Below are 21,278 nucleotides of genomic sequence, written 5' to 3'. Positions count from 1 at the left end.
CCGCCCAGAGCCCCGCCCCCGGCTCCAGGTTCTGCGAGCGGCTTCCGCCGGGCTGCTCCGCGGGTGCCTCGGCCATGAGCGAGTTGCCGGCCGACGTGCGGGCCTTTCTGCGGGAGCACCCGAGCCTGCGGCTCCAGACGGACGCCCGCAAGGTTCGCAGCGCGGGAGGGGAACGGAGTGGCGGAGAAGGGCGCAGTTGGGATGAGGGGCTGAGGGGAGGGTAGGGGAGAGGAGAGGGCAGGGGAGAGGGGAGAGCAGGAGAGAGGGGAGGGCAGGGGAGAGGGGAGGGCAGGGGAGAGGGCGCGGCGGGGTCAGGGGAGGAGAGGGAAGGGGGCGCGGCAGGGGGGGGCACCAGGGAGCGGAGCCCTGGCCCTCCTGACGTCCTGCCCGCCCACGCGTCCGCAGGTGAGGTGCATCCTGACGGGTCACGAGCTGCCCTGCCGCCTGCCGGAGCTCCAGGTCTACACCCGCGGCAAAAAGTACCAGCGGTTGGTCCGCGCCTCCCCGGCCTTCGACTATGCAGAGTTCGAGCCGCACATCGTGCCCAGCACCAAGAACCCGTAGGTGGTCCGCGGCGGCGCGGGGAGGCCCAGGGCAATTAGGACAGCCCCTCCGCTGGTGCCCCCCGGTGCCTGAGCCCCCTCTAAGGGAGCCTCCCGGGAGGGCTCTGCTGAGGACAGGTCCCGGGTGGTAAACCCCAAAGTCCCCTCCTCCTGAGGACTCCGCCAGTGCTGCAGCCCCTACTCCTTCAGAGTTGGGAGCCCTGGGACCCAGGTGGGCGCCCGGGTGCTGGAATCACCTGCGGTCCCAGCGGCGAGGCCTCTTGGTGAGCTCGTTTGCTCACCTGAGGTTTGTCCTGTGGGGTGTGGCTGCTTCCCAGATGAGTAGAGGCTTGTGATTTGTCACCTGAGGTTGTGAACAGCGTTGGGTTCTTCCCTTGACCCCAGAAGGGGTCTTTGATTTAGCTGGGAGCTAGGCTTTGTAATAATCGTCAAAACAGAGATACGATGTTTCCATTCATTGAGCCCTTGCTCCAGGTGGAGCCATCCTCTTGCACGAACTCATCCTGGAGCAGTCAGTGAGGCTGCCATGCGTGCTTTTCCGGTAAACATTAAGAAGCTGCAGTCGGGCCTGGGTCAGACGGTTCCCCACCCAGGTTCAGAGTAGAATTGCTCCGGGAGCCTTTAAAAGCACGATGTCCAAGCCGCATGGTAGACCGTCCAGGGATGAGTCCAAGACACAGCCACCAGTCTGAATCCTTGCTGTGAACTGTCCCTACAAATTTGGTCTCTCTGCTCTGTAGGCACCAGTTGTTCTGCAAACTCACCCTGCGGCACATCAACAAGTGCCCAGAACACGTGCTGAGGCACACCCAGGGCCGGCGGTACCAGCGAGCTCTGTGTAAATGTAAGTCCCAGTGGACCGCCATCAGTGCATCGCCATCTGAGTGCATGCCCGCCTTGCCCCAGATGGAGCGTGCTTGAAGGCAGGTCGTCCTTCAGCGATCCGTGTTGATGCACCAGGCCTGTTTTTGGCACAGTGAAGAGAGGGATGATGGCCCCTGACCCCACAGCTTTTAGTGCAGGCAGGCACAGAGCCAGAAGCAGGCTCGGGAGTGAGTGTGCGTGGCGATGCGAGGTGTGAAAGAAACTGGGCAAGGGATGTGGAGTGGGCTTGCGGAGACAGGAGGGCTGGGGAGACTCGCTGAGGGATTCGCTCGAGGCTGAGGGAGGGATGTGATGGCAGTGGGGTCGGGGGAACAGCACCCCAGGGAGAAGCCAGGGTCCATGGAAGTCTGAGGCAAAAATGTGTTGGCTGAGGTAGGCTCCAAAGGACTGGCTGGGCTAGTGTGCACAGCCCGGATGACCCAGAGGCCAGGCCAGGAGCACTGCAGTGGGTGTGTGGAGAGGGTTGGGCGGGGGCTGCATGGACAGTGTGCATGGTTGAGAAGGGAGGACCCCTTGACTGCGGTCATCCAGGAAAAGACGGTGGGTTTTGGGGGGAGAATTCAGAGTCCCTTTGAAGGTTTTAAGCTTGAGCTGTATTAGGAAAGGTGTGTATTAGGGAAGTATCGGGCTTTTGAAACAGGGACACCCGTGCTGGATGAAGGAGATGGTTGCACCGTGGATCTGGGTGAGCACCCGGAGAGAGTTTAGAGAAGGGAGAGAGGCCTGGTCCTGAGCCCCAGGAAGAGGCTGGAAGTCTTCCCGTGGTACTGAAGGGAAGATGAGGACAGAGAAATGATAGATTTGATAACATAGAGGCCCCTGGCAACCTTGGTGAGGCACCTGAAGCTTGGCAGGGACACCTGGCTAGAGTGGAGCGTAGGCTGCAGCCCATGAGGGCAGTGTCCGGCCTTAGGCAGGTGCTGGGTCACCAGAAGGCCTTTCTGGAGTCCAGCTAAGGAGGGAAATGGACAGAGGCTGGAGCGGACAGATTCAGGTTGGTTTGCGGATGGGAAGTTGCGTCTACGGGCTTCTGATGAGTGCGGAGAGGCAGTCCAGCCCTCCCGAAGCATGAGTGTGGATTGAGAAGGCAGGACCAGGGTTTCTCAAGTAGAAGGCGGGCACCTTGCAGAGGCCTTGCAGGCACGAGGGCTGCCAGCCTGAGGCTTGGACTTTTTCCAGCCAGTGTGTTAGCTGCTCAGGGGTGGGCAGGAAGGCTCTAAGTGCAGGGGGCCACGGGGTTCCCATGAAAAATGGTTATGATGGTGGACCATGGAGCTGAGATGGGACTGGGGCGCCGAGGTCACTACAAGGCAGTGGTCCAGGGAAGTCCAAATGTGGCTGTAAGGGGGCTCTGCCTTCAAGTTCTGGTGGTGACAAGGCTGCTGTGTGGCCATGGGGGTGGGTGGCAGAGACAAGGAGGGAAACAGCCCTGTAGATGGGCCGCCACATCAATGGCCAGGGCCCAGCAGGGCTCATGCAGCCCATGAGGGATGATGATGGTAGCTGCGCTGGGCTGGAGGGCAAGCCCCAGCAGACCCTCCAATATACAAGGGGACAACGGTGGTGACTCCAGTGAGGTCTTTCCATGGAAGCCTTGTCCCAACTCCGTCCTCACCCACTAAGGGGCAGCAAAGGCCAGGCAGCCAACCTCCGCTGAGCCCCGCCCTCCGGGACAGGGTCTCCCATGTGCTGAGGGAGGACTTCAGGCTGCTGGGGAGAGGGTGGCATCACTGCCAGCCCGAGTTGCCTTTGAGAGGCCATGCCAAGCTCACTGGGGCACAGTTGGCCTTGGGCCTGGTCAGTGCCCTCCTAGCCGTGGCTTCCTAGGCCTGGCTAGATCGGGGATGAATGGTGGTAAAGGCCCCGTAGACCTGTACCATCTTCTTGCCTCCTGGCTGCAGCCCTGGCCCACCACCCTCCCTGCACACCTGGTAGGAACAGAGCTGAGGCACCCAGCAGCTGCTCTGGTTTTTGTCCAGGGCGGTGGGGCTGTGGGGCCCTGGCCGAGTGCAGGCCTCATAGGTTAGCTGTGGCCCAGAGGACCGTGGGGGGTGTGGAGGTACCCAGCACGTGCTGGCTTATCTCCCAGATGAAGAATGTGAGAAGCAAGGGGTGGAGTACGTGCCTGCCTGCCTGGTGCACCGGAGGAGGAGGAGGAGGGAGGACCAGATGGACGGTGACGGGCCTCGCCCGCGGGAAGCCTTCTGGGAGCCCACATCCAGTGATGAGGGGGGAGCTGCAAGTGATGACAGCATGACAGACCTGTACCCACGTAAGCAGAACGGCCCCTGCTTCTCCCTGACCCTCTCCTGTCAGCAGGGAGCAGACTGTGGTGCTGCCTCCCCTGCAAAGGTGGCGGCGAACTCAGCCTAAAATAACTGTCAGCCAATCCCTGTGTTCCTCCCAGCTGAGCTATTCACCAGAAAGGACCTTGGAAGCACGGAGGATGGGGATGGCACTGATGACTTTTTGACAGACGAAGAGGATGAGAAGGCAAAGCCCCCAAGAGAGAAGGCCACTGATGAGGGCAGGAGAGAGACGACCGTGTACCGAGGGCTGGTCCAGAAGCGCGGGAAGGTGAGCTGTCACCTCCACTCTGTTAGTGTGGCAGTGGCTTCCCCTAGTGATGGTTTTCCATTTGTTTAAAAAAAGAAAACTGAACCTTTTTCACAAGTGAAATCCCAAGCCAACAACACACAAGAACCATAGAAGCCGAGGCCGCTGGCTGGCGGAAGGCCGTGAGTGCCTACCCTTGCTTCCCAGCCAGCCCCTTGTGGAAGCCAGGCTCTGTGGACCACGGTCAAGACCACTGGTTTGTGAGGACACCCTCCTACCTCAGACTATGAGCTGTGGCGTGTTTGTCCTTACCCCTGGGCACAGGGACCTGATTACTAGCCACCACCTTTGCCTTTGCCATCAGGGCAGGAGTGGAGACTTCCCTGCCTTTGGTAGATAAGCAGGACCAAGGCCAAAAGAGGACAAGGTCCTAATGCGTGTGTGGCATTGCCCCGCGCTCCTCTGAGGCCCGGCTGAGCGGGGTCTAATCCTGCAGCTGTTAAGGAAACGGGGGTGGAGAAAGCCTCTGTGGGTATTTGACCGACACCTCTGAGGCTGTGCGGGTGGGGAGAGCCCTGCACTCCAGGGCCCCTTCTCCATGGGATCAGAAAGGCTCAGTAATCAGAATTTTGTTTATCCCACAGAAGCAGTTGGGCTCGTTGAAAAAGAAGTTCAAGAGTCATCACCGCAAACCCAAGAGCTTCAGCTCCTGTAAACAGCCAGGTTAATAAAAGCACATGCCGTGAAGTTTCGAGAAAGCCTTCAGATATTTCCCCCGCTCCTGATCAAGCCGTGTGTCCTCTGAATGATCGGCTGTCCCCAGTGTCTTCTCTACCCACTTATCCTTGTCTCATGACATCTGCTGTCCTCTAAGGCAGGGCTGAGGGAGTCTGTCCCCCACACCCAGGAAGCAGCAGGGACTCTGAGGGACTAATTCTCTCTGGACATGGCTTCTGAGTGGTCTTCAGAGAAGCCTAGAGAAGTAACCTCGCTCACTGGCATCCTGAGGGGAGCCCCATTCAGGCTGGGCAACGCTATAGGATCACACTGCATACAACAAATGCCATTATTTATTTTGATGTGTTTCCAAAAATCAAAACGTTTTCAAACACAACTAAGATATAAAATACAGCATAAAATGAGACTTAGATCTGTTTCCCACATAAAGCAAAAAAATCTTAGAAATTGTTTTGCCAAAATCAATTGGTAGATCCCACTTATCCTCTCCTCCCTGCAAAGGCATCTTCCCGAATCAGGCCCTAGCCCACCCAGGGCCAGGAGAAACAGGAACACCCACTAGGACGGAGGCGCTGCTGGTGCAGAACTGGTGCTGACTGCTCACGTGGCCTCCTTTGGTCCACCCTACTTTCCACCCATCAGCCAACCAACCTTGACCACAGAGAAACCGTGACTTGGCCAAGGTCATTTGATGGGGGCTGTCATACGGCACTAACAGGGAGCGAGGTGTGGACCAAGAGACAGCCCTGGTGAGGTTGAAACACTGAGACAAGCCAGTCTTCATGCAGTGAGCACTTGAATGATCACAGGAGAAGAGAACCCATGTCCTGATGCCATTGCTCGATCTTACCAATATTCAGGGGTAAGGAAGTAGGCCACCAGGGGAAGATTTGCAAACGCGTTGGGACTAGCTCGGCTGTGTTAAAAAGGTGCCCCCTCCTCAGGGTAGGTGACTTCCAAAAGCACTTATGAGCAGAAACCTGCCTCACCCCTGCCCTGCAGAGCCAACGGACGAGAGGCCAAGAGGGAGGCAGGCTCGGGGCTGGTCCGCAGCAGCCCTGGAGACAGGCTGAGCCAGCCTGTCCCCAGATAGGTCTAGGGGCCAGAGAGGTGTTCCACCACCCTTGTGGCATTTACTATGGTGCAGACGACAGGGAGCAACAAGCAGTTAAGTCCCCCCAAAAAGAGAAACACAGTATAAGGCAGTGTTAGAAAACTTTAAATACAGGATTAAGATCAAATCGGTAAGGCATCACAAATTGTAAAAAGGAATTTTGGCTGCATTTGGCATAGCAAATGGACAATCTGAGTGAGCGACAGCCTCAGGAAAGTGGTGTGTCGGGGCTGTCCACAGGGCGAGTGCAGCTGGGAAAGGGCGGTGCTGCTCAGCCAGGGTGGCCTGCGCTTTCGAGACCTTGCTCAGAAAAGGCCCCATGTGAGGTAACTGGGTTGAGTCCGTGGGTCTCCAGTGCTGGGAGCTCCTGCCACACCCCCTGCCCACAGCGGCTACGGCTCCGCAAGCTGGTCCGAGGAGCAGCTGGCCGGGCTGGCTTGCAGGGTGCTGCTGCTGGGGCTACCCCTGTGCGGTCTCACTAGCCCTCCCCACTGCCAGCTTGGAGGCCAGCAGCACCCAGACCAGCAGCTTCCCCAAGGACTTCTTGCCCCTCCGCCTTGCCTCAAGCTACTAAAACTCCCAGGGTGTTACCCAATAAAACACTTGGCACCAATCCAAGCTGATTTTCTGACCGATGACTTTTATCATAAACAGCAGCTTCCACCACCCCTTTAATACTGCATCATTCTTTGGGTGTCCCTAAATGTTTTCACTATTCCTATAAAATACAATGCGGGGCAGAAACAACATCAAAGCCACTGGTGTGATTTTAAACCAGGGAGATTAACTGTTTTGAGGTTTGGCTGAACCACCCAAAATAATTTAGTAGTTTCCGCTAAAAATGTAAACTTAAAAATAAGAGGGAGACTGCTTTGAATGATAATACCAATGCGTCTGCTCACAGTACAGCTTGAAGGCCCCCTCCTGTACCCCCACAAAAAAACTCAAATAGGACTGAGATGCCACAGCCAAGCGGGCTGTTCACTCCAAAGCCTCGGCGTGGGGGAGGCTTCCAGCTGCCAGGCTGGCCTGCACTGAAGGGTCAGACGCCAGACTGTGGCTCCAGAGCAGACTGAGCCATCGATTCTCAGGTGTCTCTGCAAATAAAGTTCTCAAAACATCTGTGCCTTTACCAAGGGAGGGGAAGGGAAGAGGATACATAAAAGCTGGCAGTTTTGTTGAATCCACCCCGAACCAGTCCTTGACGGCCACGGGTCTTAGCCAGGCAGGTAGGGATCTGTGACTGTTACCACTCCTTCTTCTTCTCATCCATGGAGACACCCCCAGGGCCCAGGGCCACCACCAGGAGCAAGCCCCCGATCACCGACATGGTCTGGAAGAAGTCGTATTTCAGGAAGTCATGCATGGGCTTGTAGACTGGAATGGTCCAGAAGGCGTTGAAATATACGTTGATGGCAAAGAGCCACACAACAAGAGTCAAAGCAGCCAGCTTGGTTTTAAAACCAATGGCCACTAAAATCATCAGAGCTGTGCCCACGATGTTCTGGACAATCTGCATAGGTTGAAACGTAAGAAATTCAAAATAAACGTGAGGAAAAGAGATGCTTTATCAACAAAAGTTCCAGCTGCTGCATGTCATGAAGTCTCTATCCATCAGGCTGATGTAGCTACTGCTGAGACGGCTGCTGGTGCCAGTAGGGAGATAAAAGCCGGGGGGAGGCAGGAGGCAATAAAGCACCAGCTTTGAAATGTGGAAGGTTTGGGGAAGACTGAAGTTCCCAACTAGTAACAGGCTGTGATTTACCAAGATGAATCTCTAATCCATAACTAAATTCCCAAGTGCTTCTTGGCCCACCCAGCCATCCAGGCCAGAAACATCCTCTCTCCTCTCTCCATGGCGCCAGTTGCTCTTCCTGGACACTACCCGGCCAGGGCTCTCAGTCAGCTCCGGAGGTGTGCTCTGGAAGCTCCTGGAGGCCTGCCCCTGACACCTGACACACAGGAATCACTTGAGAAAGATACGAACAGTGAGGAAAGAAAGAAGAGTAAGGGGAGCCCGGGTGGAGAGCCTTGGCCAACCAAGGGCCAAGCACACTCCACCAAGGTCAGAGGTTCTGGCCTTCACTTGCTGGAAAGAAGGCTTGACACACAAGAGATTGACGATGTTTTGGTCTGTTTCAATGGGATCAAAAAGTTTGCGCCGCCGAGCACGGTGGCTCACGCCTGTAATCCCAGCACTTTGGGAGGCTGAGACAGGCAGATCACGAGGGGTCAGGAGATCGAGACCATCCTGGCTAACACGGTGAAACCCTGTCTCTACTAAAAATACAAAAAATTAGCCAGGCGTGTTGGCAGGCGCCTGTAGTCCCAGCTGCTCAGGAGGCTGAGGCAGGAGAATGGCGTGAACCCGGGAGGGGGAACTTGCAGTGAGCCGAGGTCACGCACTGCACTCCAGCCTGGGGGACAGAGCAAGACTCCGTCTCAAAAAAAAAAAAAAAAAAAGTTTGCTCCATTTGAGCAGCTCCCCCAGGCTGTGGTTAGTACCCAACCAGGGAGGGGTGAGCAGGGAGGGGATGGGGGAGGGACAGCATTCTCTCTAAAGGACAGGAAACCAGACCGGTTCAGGCAAGTAGGAATACTTACAGAAAAGAAGCTGGCGTCAAAGTGAAGGAGGGTCATGAACATCAGAACCAGCAAGACCCTGCCTCCGAGCTGCATGTACTGTTTGGGGGAGCTCTCACGCATGGTGGGGACGCCCGCAAACATGCTCTTCCCTTCAGAACGGGATTCTGCTAGGAGCAGCAACAGGCCTCCTCCCAGGGCCAGGTTCCTGAGGAACAGATATGTGGGCTGGAAGCTAAGCCTCACCAGGATCTGGCCTGTCTGTGAGACCAGGTGCAGGGAGACCTTGCTGTCAGTATAAGAAGGCCCTTACTTCCCTTTCTCCAAACCCAGTTATCTGCCAAGCAGGACCAGGCAGGCATGCACACAGGACCTCAGACTCGAGTTACACCCATGTAAAACCTTACATAGCTCAAGAGACAGAGGTATCTTTACAACTCGACAGTGACAGGCTACCTGAACACACACACAACCGAGTCCTAGTCACAGCTTCAGTGTTGACCAGCTGGGTCCCCGTGGTCAGGTCTGTCCTCCACTCAGACCCTGAGTCCCCACACCCGTGAAATAAGGGTCAGAAGAGACGGCTTCAGTCTCTACTATTCTAGGGGCTCTGCAACATCCTCTTCAGAACCTGTTTCTAAGAGGCACAATTTAGACAGGGGGGTCCAATCTTTTGGCTTCCCTGGGCTACCCTGGAAGAACTGTCTTGGCCACACATAAAATACACTAATGCTAATGATAGCTGATGAGCTAAAAAATAAAACTTAAAAATCACAAAAAAAACTCTCAATGTTTTAAGAAAGTTTATGAGTTTGTGTTGAGCCGTGTTCACCCCGTGGACCACAGGCTGGACAAGCTTGGTTTAGACCCAGAGAAGTCTACTCAAACCAACAGTTAACTGAGTTTAGAAATACAGATTGAGTATCCTTAACCTGAAATGCTTAGGACCCAAAGTGTTTCAGATTTTGGTATATTTGCATTATATACTTATTGGCTGAGCATCCCAAATCTGAAAATCCAAAACCTGAAATGCTCCAATGAGCACTTCCTTTAAGCGTCATGTTGGTGCCCAAGATTTTTCCCATTTTGGAGCATTTCAGACTTTGGATTTGCAATGCTCAACCTGTAGGAGGAGCGTATACTAAAACCAACTAAAACCAACCAGAATGCACGTACCTCATCAAAAACTTCAAGTCCCATAAAATGCTGTAGGCAATCGTCTGAGGGGAAAGAAGAGAGAGATACTTGAGTCTCAGCCTTTCCAAAGGCATTTCCACAGACTTCATAATACATTAGGCCGTCTCTCCAATGTCAGCTGGAGTCTAAAACACACAAAACCATTGTAGGAGACCGAGGACAGATCTAAGCTCAAAAATGTGGTTCTGTATTTCTCAAGAAATGTGCTATGATGTTCCAGAGAACAAAGTGATTCTGAGACCACTGATGTGGATTCAGATATTCTGTTCCCAGCATTTCATTCTGAATAACCAAGTATTCTTCTTTATGAAGCAACGTGATAACAAGACAGCATCCTGGCTGCAGCCAAGCTCGAGACTTCCCTTGTCACGGTAATCATAGAAATGGGACAAAAGATGGCCCAGTACCGAATGACCTGCCTCTACAGCCCTGCTTGGGCTCACGACTTCCCCAGAAGAGAAAGGAGCTCCAGGCAGTCAGAGACATGCAGGGGGCTGAAGGGGGAGTGACACTGAACCCTCAAGGATGTCTTTTCAGAAGCTCTGCTCCACCAGAGCAAAGAGAAGGGAGCCCCGACCACGCGGCCCGTGTACCTGCAGAGCTATGATTCCAAAGAGCCCGAAGCAGGCGTACTGCACGAAGTTCCTGCTCAACACCAGGACGCAGCCAGCTGGAGAGAAGGACAAGGGTTAGGGGGCCTGAGGGTGGGTGCCGGCGGGGAGCACTGTCTTGATACACTGCTACCTCACCTGGCCCTTAGGTCCAGAGGCAGCCAAACCACCTACCCAAGCAAAAGACAACTTCTGGAAGAATTAATGATAGGCAAGGACCACACATGGTAAGCTGACTAGACTTATCACAAACACCAGAAAGTGGAGCCCTTGCCGTCATAAAGAATGGGCTGTTTCCCACAATCAGCTCCCAAGTCAGCCACCCACCTGAGGTAGGCAATTAACCGCTCTACTGTGGAGTGCCAGCCAGACTCCAGCATCTCCTGCTTTGGGTCCCTGACAGGGACCATGTCCTATTTCCTTAGCAAGCACTAAAGCAGTGAGCTCAGGGCTAGAGACTAAGCGTCCCCACCAAGGCTTGCAGAACTGGACTCCTGGCCTGGCACAGCTGAGCTGGAGAAGAGGGGAATGGAGGGGGGACAGCAGTCCAGGAGACCCCCGAGTTCACACACAGCCTCCCAACTGCTAACGATCATGGAACAAGACGCCCAGTGAATCCTGACCACCCGCAGAGCCACTCACTCAGCTGTCCCAGCAAGTTGAGGAAGACGAAGGACGAGGCCAGCAGGTAGCCGCAGTTCCAGGTGGTGTCGATGTAGTCGCGCTGCTCGCTCCACTGGAACCACATACGGATGCCGTCCTCCAGGAAGGTGCTGATCAGACAGAGGCGCGCCACGTGGGGCAGGTACTGCTTTGTGACACGGAGGAACTGCAGGGCCACAGAAACCCAAGGATGAGGTGGCTGCGGCAGGGAGCACCAGGCCGCTGCCAGGCACGTCCTTGGGCGGGGTGTGTGAGGAATAGACGCTGTGGAAGGCAAGAGCTCTTGTCAGCCCCGGTGCCTTCCCAGGGCAGACTAGGGGGCTCTCAGCGCTTGCTCCTGAGCGCTACCCTGTGAGTCTGGACACATGCAACAATCCAAGGATCAGTCCCGGAGATGCATGACTTGACGTTAGGCCCTCTGGGGCAGATCCTATAGGGCAGCAGCCCTAAAACTCTGCTACCGTGATTTCCCCCAGTGCCTCGGCAGGCAACTACAGTCTTCCAAGGTGGCACTGCCACAAGACACAGAGCTGCTCTTTTCGGTCAAAGGCATTTACAAGTTGGAATCACAGAATGACATCTGAAAAGGCACTTAGAGGTCATCTATCCAACGTTTCTGCACCTCAGCACTACTGGCATCTGAGGCCAGGCCACTCTTTGCCGTGGGTCATCCTGGGTGCTGCAGGCTATGACGCATGACATGTCTGCCCACGACATGCCAGCAGCAGCCTCCCTCCTGAGGCACCACTGCACTTTGCCAGGCATCTCCGCTGCTCTGGTCCAACCCCTCACCTTACAAATGGCTATATTAAACCCAGCGGGAAGGGGTTCCCCTAGGCTTCGCAGACCTGATGGTGCAATGCCAAGACTTGACCCCAGCCTGCAGGTCACACATGGCTGAGGTGCCAAGGGCCTGGACCTCCCAGCCTGCCCAGTGACGCCCAGAGTACCCTGACAGAACAAGGGTTGGCTTAGGTGACAGCCAGGGTGCCATGCCTAGAGGGCCACATGGTTGACTGAATAGTAAGATCACGTTTACAGTTATCCGAAAATCTCCAGAGCAGCAGGAGGAAGCCCCAGGCTCTGGACAGCGCATGTGTGCTGTTGCAAACCAGGGCTGGCGCTTCCCGGCCCGATGGAGCTCTCCCCTGCAAGCTCAGGATCTGACGTGGGGACTGTGTGTGCAGCAACTGTCAGCGCAGCATGAAGCTGGTACCGCTAATGGCTAGAAAGCGCTGGGATTTTGTCAAAGCCTGCATAATCTCGAGCAAATTAAAACACACTAACAAATGGGATGGACAGCCGTTTCAACAGCAATGAAACGCAAGTGTGTGAAATCACTGTCAAATGTCAAAGGGAAAGAAAACATTTATGACTTCCTGCTGTGCTGTGAGTCAGGTCATTTATGACAGCTGGGTTAGGTAGCCAACATGCACTATCGGATGCCAGGTACAAATGTCACGCAGGTTCACCCCATGCACTTTTCTCTTATCAGCCATGCAAAACTGAGATATAAAGTGAAAGAAATACTGTAACACAGCAAGTCCTTCGGAGAAAGATCAGGGGACCCATCCACGAACGCATGTTGGGAAGCCAGAGTCTAAAGAGCACCCGAGAGGCTGACCCCCACGGGAGGCGAGCGAACGTCAGCTGCACAGGCCTCCTAGGGCTGACTAAACCTACTGTTGGAACAAAGATGTGCGTGTTTCTTATTTTTCAGCATTTTTTAAAGTTGCTTCAAAGTCCTAGACACTGCTGAAGCTGCCCATCTCAGTTACCACGCCCCTGGGTGTTCAGGTCACCCTCCAGCCTGTCAGGTGGGGCCCTGACTAGGTCAGCACTGCAGATTGGCTCCCATGTGGCAGAGAACGGAGGTAGAGATTACAAAGCCAGGTGGCCATTCTCCCCAAACCCACCGCGCCCTGCAGTGTCAGTTCTGCACACATTTACTCAGCCTTTGACTCCACGGAAGTGATGGGAGAAATCACAGTGACCGACAGATACCCAGAGAATCACCAAGTGGGTTTGGGAGATGAAGTGCAGGTGGAGGTTCTGAGGCCCTGTGATCTCATCCTGCCCTGGTACCGTCCAGCCAGCACACTGTGTGACCTGGACACGCCCAGTTACTTTTTTGAGAGTGGCTCTACTATCCTACAGTAGAGTGAGGCCACCTGAACTAATGGTTGGTAAGATGCTTTCCAACTTTACTAGGAGGAAGACCTTGTTTCACTTTTTATTTTTAAAAAGGCCCCAAATACTCCCCTGTGAATTTTAGGGCCAATGCAGAGAACCAGCACAAGATGCCCATGTGCACAGTGTGACGCAACCTGCATCACACTGGGTGGTGGGAAAGGTGACGCCACACACCCTCCCCAGGTTCTGCCTCATGGCCCCGTTGCTCTCTAAATGCCCAGCAACAGTGTAATCACCCACATTCCATGGAAGAGAGAGAGCACACCACCGTGGCACACGATGTGCCACTGCTCTCAAGGAATGGCCTCACATCGTGGCCCAGCTGGGAAGCCCCAGCAAGGACACAAGCCTTTATCTCATCTGAACCTGGGGAAAAGCAACCACTGGGAAGGAAGAGCTCAACAGGAGGCTGTCCAGACCTCTGAGATGAGACGGAGCCGTGGTGGGACTCCCAGGGCGGGGCGTGGGTGTGGGGCGTGGACCCCAACAGCAGCAGAGAGGTAGACTGCAATCCACACCCAAGACAGACACCAGAGGTGTTCTGACTTGCTTCTAAAATGAGAGCTGTGAGCCACTCACTGGCCTGAGATGAGCAAACCAGCCCAGCCATGGGCTGCGGTCTAAGCCTCCCCCAGTTGCAGGACCTGCATTTAACATGCTCATCTACGTGCACAGCCCATGAGATTGAGGCAGTGTTTAAAAGTCTCTTTGATGAGTCTGCGACTCTTAATTTGAGTGTCTGGGTCAAGAGGATTAAAGAGCAAAAAAGAGAGAGAAGGTGGGACAGGCAATTCACACCTCCTTCCCTGCGCAAACATGGTGACGAAACAGACACAGCTCTTGGCTTTGGGGAAAAATATGCAAAAATTTAGGTACTGCCTTCTGAACTGAGCACACCTACTGCTTGGCTGTCCTGGTTTTGAAAGGCAAGCCTGGTCCACACTGAAGGCTGAAGTCAGGCTGATGCAGTCTCCTTTAAACCGGCCACCATTTAATGAGCATCTGTTTGGACTGAACACTGAAAAAGCCACGTTTAAAGACAAGGCCCAACATTAACCTTATTTCCTACATGCATGTTGGTCACAACTACTTCAACTTGGCCACTGGAACCATGTCATGCCACTCTAGAACACATCCCAGAGCCAGTGTCCCATCAGCACAGCAGAGAAGAGCCCCCAACACAGGCAGGACACACAGCACCCCAGGACAGACAAGAGCAGCCACACTGCAGGCACTAAGGCCATTGCTGGTAGCCAGCACACAAGTGACCTGTGTAAACACGGCGAGCACATAAAACTTGTGACAGTCCCCCTCCCCCCCATTAGAGAACTGCGACAGCAGAGCCAGAGGTGGCTGTTGACCTGGCAGGCTGCAGGAGGAGGATGACAGTTAGCTCACCTCTGTGGCCAAGCTTCTCATTAAGTCTCTCCGAGAACCACGCCATCAAGCAGGATATGGTTCATAAGCAGTGACAGCATCTGAGGGGCTTAACAGGAAGACTGAGATTTCTCTCAAAGGGGTGGTTATTTTAGACGACTGAAGGGGATTTTAGAAATGTAATTAATTATATCCACCCTGAGATGACTTCCTGGGCATCCAGTGATCACTGTCACAGCCACCTGCAGCTCCCACGCCACACAGAAAACTCCACTTTCTCTTCACACTCAGGACAGAAAGAAATTGAGGAAAGCAGCTTGCAAATTCGTGGTGAATGAGAACATCAACGAAAAAGGCAGGTCAGATTTCCTTGATCACCAAGGACTGGGGCTGCCTCGTTCAAAGCCCAACTCAGGTCCCACACATCCTAGAAACAAGCACCTGCGGCCCAGCGGCTTCCCTCACATCAGCCTGTCAGAGCTGGCTCGAGCTCACTGGCTCACTGCAGCTCCAGAACTTCCCCGAGCCCCGCTCCCATGCTGCTCTATAGGTTCACACCGCACACTGCAGGGCCAGAAAAGATGTCGCCAGCCCAGTGTGGGAGATGATGGCCTGGCTTTACTAAAAAACTGTGTGATCAAAATCCCAACTATAGGAAAGAGGTAACTGAGAACGACTGGGCCCCATGTTCTGGGAGGAGCCCCGCTAACCACAACCTCCTCTGCTCCTCGCCCGCACTCCCCTAAAGAGTGAGTTTTAACCTCCCGTTAAGATCATCGCGCAAAGAAAAATGAGTCAGCTCCTCTTTGCCTTCTCTCCCCACTCCTTCATGATATAGGGCAGGGTATGACAGAGCCTGCCACTGTCACCAGGACTTTGCCACACCAGTCACCAGCACGGTGTTCATCGGGAGCCTCACAGTGCCTGTGCCACCTGCAGGTTCAGGGGTCCTCAGGCCTATCCTTGCTTCCCCAGCACTTCAACTAGGGCCAAGGCCAGCTCCTAGGGCCCAGGACTAGCTCTGCCACTCTTGAGGACAGGTTAAAAACACCGAAGGTCACACTGGAGAGGAAGGCCCCATGCAGCTTTTCTGTCACCTTGGTGATGAGCCACCAGGCAGAACCCATTAAGTGCTAATATTGCTGTTTATGGGTATAAACTGCTTAGAAGCTACATTTTGCAGAGCGTCTAATAGGCAATGAGGAGCAGCTGCAGGCATGGACATTAGTTTGGATTGCTGAGTTCATTAGTTTCTGGCCCCTTCCCATGGCTTCCAAATGCCCAGCTCCTGCATAGAGCACGTCTCAGCAGTTTCTACAGAGCATGGCTCCCGGGAGCAAGAGTACACTGTCCCTGGCTGCCAGAGCAAGGAGCTTGATGCCAGAGGCAGAGAGACAAGAGATGCAACTGTGGGGAGCCTGCCAGCAGAAACTAACCAGACTGCTCGTCCCCGTGGACCAGCCTCTGCAGGCCAGAAGGAAAGATCACAGTCAACCAAGCAGTGAGGAACCCAGCCTTTGGGGTAACAGGATGCGGACTCAGTCTCCAGGCCACCACAAGCCAGTGCGGCTAGCCAACCTCCCTCTGCCCATCTGAAGATGGAGACGCTCTGGCCAACCTCCTGCAGTCAAGAAGTTCACAAAAGGAATGTCTATCATGGACCCGGCCCAGTGAAAGACTTAATGTCATTGTCATAATATTGGAAGACACTGGGCCTGGGAAACTAAGCTTACTTAGGTCTTGCTTTCAGCAGCCCACACTTTCTGGTCAAATCTTGTCACTTCAGTTTTGCTCTTGTTTTCTGAAGATGTGAAAAAATGGATGTGTCACTTTATCTGATCAGTGACTTCCACGATAATCCTCTATCGGCTTCTAATTAGGTCATTTTCATGTAAAAGCCTGGTCTGGCAGCTTTAAGTACTATGTAGATAAAGAGAAACAAAGCCCCACCTGGGCTTGGTCAGATTCTGTCCACAAGAAGCCATATTTTGACTTCGAACCCTGTTTACTTGCCTGCATCTGTCTGATTGGGGTTTGGGCGAGTACAAGTAGCTGCCCTCCCAAGCTGCCCACAAAAGGGCATGGAAGCTCCCGCAGCCATGCTCTGCCACCACCTAGACGGACTCTAAGGAGATCATCTGACGGCGGCAGCCTGCACTGCCTTACAGATATGGTGCCTTACAGGTATGGTCCTAACCCACTTGGGTTTTGTATGTGAGCAGCCCCTTTACCCGCTAGTGCTCTTCCCTTGACTTGTGCCAGAAGAGCAACACCAGGGGCTGGGGGCGCTGGGGACCAAGACCCGGCTTTTCTTGGTCTTGGTCACAGGCAAGTCTAGGAGCCTGAGCAGGTTTGGCCTCCCCTCAGTAACCTGGGAGAGGTCAACTCTGTGCCCCCTCAAGAGCCTTTCCAGTTCCAAGCTACTGCTTCTTTCATTTAAAACATAACAGAATACATGATGAAGGCTGGGCGCGGTGGCTCAGGCATGTAATCCCAGAACTTTAGGAGGCCAAGGCGGATCACCTGAGGTCGGGTGTTTGAGACCAGCCTGGACAACATGACAACATGGCAAAACGCTGTCTCTACTAAAAACACAAAAATTAGCGGGGCGTGGTGGCGTGCGCCTGTCATCTCAGCTACTCAGGAGGCTGAGGCAGGAGGATAGCTTGAACCCGGGAGGCGGAGGTTGCAGTGAGATGAGATTGCGCCACTGCACTCCAGCCTGGGTGACAAAGTAAGACTCTGTCTCCAAAGAAACATAACAAAACATGAAGAAAAGGCGGGGCAGGGTGGCTCACGCCTGTAATCCCAGCACTTTGGGAGGCTAAGGCAGGCGGACCACCTGAGGTCGGGAGTTCGAGACCAGCCTGGCCAACATGGGGAAACCCCGTCTCAACTAAAAATACAAAAAAATTAGCTGGGCGTGGTGGCAGGCGCCTGTAATCCCAGCTACTTCGGGAGGCTGAGGCAGGAGAATTGCTTGAATCCGGGAGGCGGGGGTTGCAGTGAGCCGAGATCGCACCATTGCACTCCAGCCTGAGCGAAATTCTGTCTCAAAAAAAAAAAAAAAAAAAAAAAAAAAAAGAAGAAAATAGTATGTGAAGACACTGGGAACTTTTTTTTGTCAATAGGAGAGTCTGTCATTTGCTAGTGGGCAGCAGCTTGACTGGAGACATTTGATCTAGATTTGGTTATGAAATTCACTTGCAAATCCAGGTTTTCCAGGACAAACAGCGAGTGTATGTAGCTCTCATCCTTCCCTCAGCTATGAGGAGCCATCTTCTTAGGGAGTTGCGACTTGGAGAAATATAAATGGGTCACTATAAATTATGTCAATGAAAACTGACAAACCTAAAAGGTCTACCTGGTTCTTGAGAGCTTTTGATATGAATTGTTTTTAAAATTGTGTCTTTAAAGGCTGGGTGCCGTGGCTCACGCCTGTAATCCCAGCACTTTGGGAGGCCGAGGTGGGCAGACCACCTGAGGTCGGGAGTTCGAGACCAGCCTGACCAACATGGAGAAACCCTGTTTCTACTAAAAAAAAAAAAAAAAAACAAAATTAGCTGGGTGTGACGGTGCATGCCTGTAATCCCAGCTACTCGGGAGGCTGAGGCAGGAGAATCGCTTGAACCCAGGAGTTGGAGGTTGTGGTGTGCTGAGATCACACCATTGCACTCCAGCCTGGGCAACAAGGTCAAAACACCATCTCAAAGAAAAAATAAATAAATAAAAATAAACAAAATTGTGTCTTTAAGCACAAAATCAGAATCTTAGGGAAAAAAATGCTTCGTCAAGTTGATTACTTTTCCCCCCAAATTTAAAATATTGGCTCACAGAAAGTGTTGCAATGAGAACCGACGGTGAGGTCACACTAGAAAGAGATCACCCCCCAGGAGGAACGGAAGAGCTCAATAGCTGATCAGAAAACGGTCACTTACGCTTTTCTTTTTTTTTTAAACCACACATATACAAGCCTTCCAATAAGTCTAGGCCTCAGAGTTTGATGACTCACTACCACCTCCAGAAAAATTTAAAAATTTAACCATCACTACTTAAAACTCTAGCAAAGCCACACGAACACATTAAGTAAACTGAGGAAAAAACGGCAAGTGGGCCACACAAGGCTCTCCCTGCGGGGATAAGGCTGTTAATTTGTCGACATAACGGGATTCTTTTAGAAGTAAAAGGCATAAATCTGCGTAACCACCACCACCTTTTGTTTTTGTTTTTTTGTTTTGTCAAGCTTAATCAAGAAAGAGGGAAGGGAGTTGTGTCCCTTCACTTTGTAGGATCGGATCCTGTCCACCCAGTTTCCGAATGCTCTCAACAGTTACCCAACCGCCTGTTTCAAAGGCTTCCCTGTTGCTCAGAATGCCACCTGGACACTTCTGGAAGGAGACTATCAGGGAGATAGGCTTCCCCTCCTCCCAGGCTGTGTACAGGTCCCCACTCAATCCAGCCCAGGGCAGAGTCCAAACGGGGAGGGAGACAAGCAGACAGGGTCAAAGGGACCCCAAGAGTCCAGCACATCTGGGAAAGAGAAAAGGAGAAAGTGCTGTGGCTTCCTGTAGCTGGGGCGCACGCCAGCGCGCCCCCTTTCCTCTGGGAGGACCCCCGGCCCCCGTTCGTCCCCGAGCTCCCAGCCCGCCTCCGGGAGCCCCAGTGAGAGGAAAAACGTGCGGGGACCCCCCCAGCAGCTCCAAACGCCGAGGCGCTCCCCGCGAGCCTCAGACCCGACCCAACGCCAGGACTCGCGCCGCCGGCCCGGGAAGAAACCCCCACAGCCCGCGCCCCGGGCTGGCTGGAGGGTGGGGGCGGCTAGCCAGGCAGGGCGCCGAGGCCCGGGCTCCGGGAGCGGCCCAGCGGGCAGAGGAGACTGAGCCCGGAGGCCGGGTTTGGGGCTGTCCAGCCGGGACATAGGGCCCAGGCGGGGGGTCCCTCTGTGGGAACAAGGAGTCAGGGGGCGGCCCGGGCCTGGCGCCCTGCGCTGGGAGGCCGACTCCGGAGCAGCCCGGGCGGCCTGGGTCGGGACCGGGGCCGGGGGAGGAGCCCGCAGGCCGCACCTGGTCGGCGAAGTCCTCGGCCGTGCCCATCAGGTCGTTCTGGCCCATGGCGACGGCGGGAGGCTCGGCTCGGCTCGCTCGCTCGCTGGCTCTCGCCCGTCGGCGCCCGCACCCGCTGCGGCCTCCACAGGAAGTGCCCGGCGGCCGGCCTCGCTCCGCGTCGGCTGCGGCTCCAGCGGCTGCCACGTAGGCCAAGCCTTAAAGGGGCCGCGCGCCGCCCGGGCCCGCCCTGGCGCGTCTTAAAGGGGCCACGCGCCATCCCCAGCCTCCCGACCCATCCGCTCGAAGCCACGCCCGCCGCGCTCGACGCCACGCCTCTCACGCTGGAGGCCCCGCCCGCCGCGCGCAGGCCCTGCGGTCCCTCCCGGCCCGGCGGAACGCGTCCCTTTTAAGGGGGCGGGGACCTGGGGGGTCTGGGGCCAGCGCGCGGGAGGGACGCCTGAGTGCCTCGAGGGCGCCGTTCGGGCGGGGAGGGTCCCGCGGGTCCCACTGACCCACGCGGGGTGGGGCCAGGGGTGGACGCTCGCCCGTACGCGGTCGCTACTGATCATGCTTGGGCCAGGGTCCAATCGCAGGCGCCCCACGCAGGGGGAGCGAGGCCCAGGGTCCCCCGGAGAGCCCATGGAGAAGTACCAGGTGCCAAGTGTTCCCTGCCGGGAGGCGGGGGCTCCGTGGGGTAACGGTCGCAACCCTGGAGCTGCGGCCGGCGGTTCCGACCGAGGGCGGCGAGGGGCCCGCGCCCTGGCCAGTGTCGGCCTGCAGCTCCTAAGTTGAACCCGGGGGGCCTCCAACGGTGACCTCCTGGGTGCCCTTTGCCACTCAGTTTCCCCCTTTGTGAATTGACTAAGGATTCTCCAGCCCTGGCTGAGTATTTGAGGGCGTGGGGCAGCTCCTCTATCCTTCGTGCCTGGGGTCTGTGCGCTTGGGTCCACCGAGGCAGGACCCCCGGGAACAGCCCGAGTACATAATTGGGAGCCCCCAGTCCCCTAAAAACACCCCTGCAGCGTGGGTCTGTGAAAATGTTTGAGACCTAAAAAATTCACAAAACACAAAAGGAAAGCTGCAAAATAAAAGTAAATGTTTAATTAAATGCTTCTATACATGATATACACACTTTATTAAATGTTAGATTCAGCATTTGTGAAAAATGCATTCGCTTGGAAACAGTTTGCGGGTTAGATTTTTGTCACTTTGGAAGAATTGTCTTTGTGTGAGAGGACTATAGGGCGTTGCCAGAGGTGAAGCAGATGAGCTTCTGGTGGCCAGATAATTTTTAAAGTAAAGTTGTTTTTCAGATTAAAAAAAAATAGACGTTTCAGGTATATACCTGCTTTTGGGAAAAAAAATAGACTTGATTCGAGATACGGCTCCATTTTACTGTTTAATTTGCTGCCTAAGCTTGAACGCTCTCACACCAGCTCTGCCCTCAGCCCGCTGTGGCTTAGAACAGCAGTCCCTGGCTGGGCTCGGTGGCTCACGCCTGTAATCCCCAACACTTTGGGAGGCCAAGGCGGGCGGATCACCTGAGGTCGGGAGTTCAAGACCAGCCTGACCAACGTGGAGAAACTGTCTCTACTAAAAATACAAAATTAGCCGGGTGTGGTGGCGCATGCCTGTAATCACAGCTACTCGGGAGGCTGAGGCTGGAGAATCGCTTGAACCCAGGAGGCAGAGGTTGTGGTGAGCCAAGATAGCGCCATTGGACTCCAGCCTGGGCAACAAGAGCAAAACTCTG

At 54.6% G+C, this 21,278-nt stretch overlaps 3 protein-coding genes across 8 annotated transcripts in view; 2 read left to right on the top strand and 1 right to left on the bottom strand.

Annotated features, from left to right (window-relative positions):
• Window positions 1-3: 3 nt before the first annotated feature.
• Window positions 4-4,751, top strand: SURF2 (surfeit 2). The gene is made up of 6 exons (XM_016962000.4): window positions 4-152; window positions 406-560; window positions 1,304-1,407; window positions 3,538-3,720; window positions 3,856-4,025; window positions 4,649-4,751. Exons 1-6 carry the CDS (start codon window positions 75-77, stop codon window positions 4,730-4,732), a joined length of 774 nt encoding a protein of 257 aa, XP_016817489.3. The 5' UTR covers window positions 4-74; the 3' UTR covers window positions 4,733-4,751.
• Window positions 4,752-5,056: 305 nt separating this feature from the next.
• SURF4 (surfeit 4) lies at window positions 5,057-19,844 on the bottom strand. Of its 2 annotated transcripts, none has more exons than XM_003312374.6 (6): window positions 19,544-19,844; window positions 10,890-11,076; window positions 10,230-10,306; window positions 9,616-9,659; window positions 8,461-8,647; window positions 5,057-7,369 (listed from the first exon to the last, which is right to left on the bottom strand). In XM_003312374.6, the coding sequence occupies exons 1-6, from the start codon at window positions 19,589-19,591 to the stop codon at window positions 7,103-7,105; spliced, it is 810 nt and encodes a 269-aa protein (XP_003312422.1). In that variant the 5' UTR covers window positions 19,592-19,844; the 3' UTR covers window positions 5,057-7,102. The 2 variants fall into 2 exon arrangements, with proteins under 2 accessions (XP_003312422.1, XP_063643538.1); XM_063787468.1 differs by lacking the exon at window positions 19,544-19,844 and adding an exon at window positions 14,502-14,651 and having other exon boundaries at window positions 10,890-11,174.
• A 114-nt stretch (window positions 19,845-19,958) lies between these two features.
• The window catches only part of STKLD1 (serine/threonine kinase like domain containing 1), a 28,978-nt gene continuing 27,658 nt past the window's right edge, over window positions 19,959-21,278 (top strand). For 3 of the 5 annotated variants that reach the window (XM_054658477.2, XM_016961991.4, XM_001154124.8), the window contains exon 1: window positions 19,959-20,179. In XM_054658477.2, the coding sequence (XP_054514452.1) occupies window positions 20,093-20,179 (87 nt within the window). In that variant the 5' untranslated portion in view covers window positions 19,959-20,092. Of the gene's footprint in view, window positions 20,617-21,278 lie in introns of all 5 variants that reach the window. The other 2 variants (XM_024345956.3, XM_063787462.1) reach the window with 2 other exon arrangements.

This window comes from Pan troglodytes, chromosome 11 (genome assembly GCF_028858775.2).
Source record: "Pan troglodytes isolate AG18354 chromosome 11, NHGRI_mPanTro3-v2.0_pri, whole genome shotgun sequence".
Taxonomy (NCBI): Eukaryota; Metazoa; Chordata; class Mammalia; order Primates; family Hominidae; genus Pan; species Pan troglodytes.
Note: the sequence above shows the minus strand (reverse complement) of the source record. Positions and strands in the feature narration are given on the sequence as shown.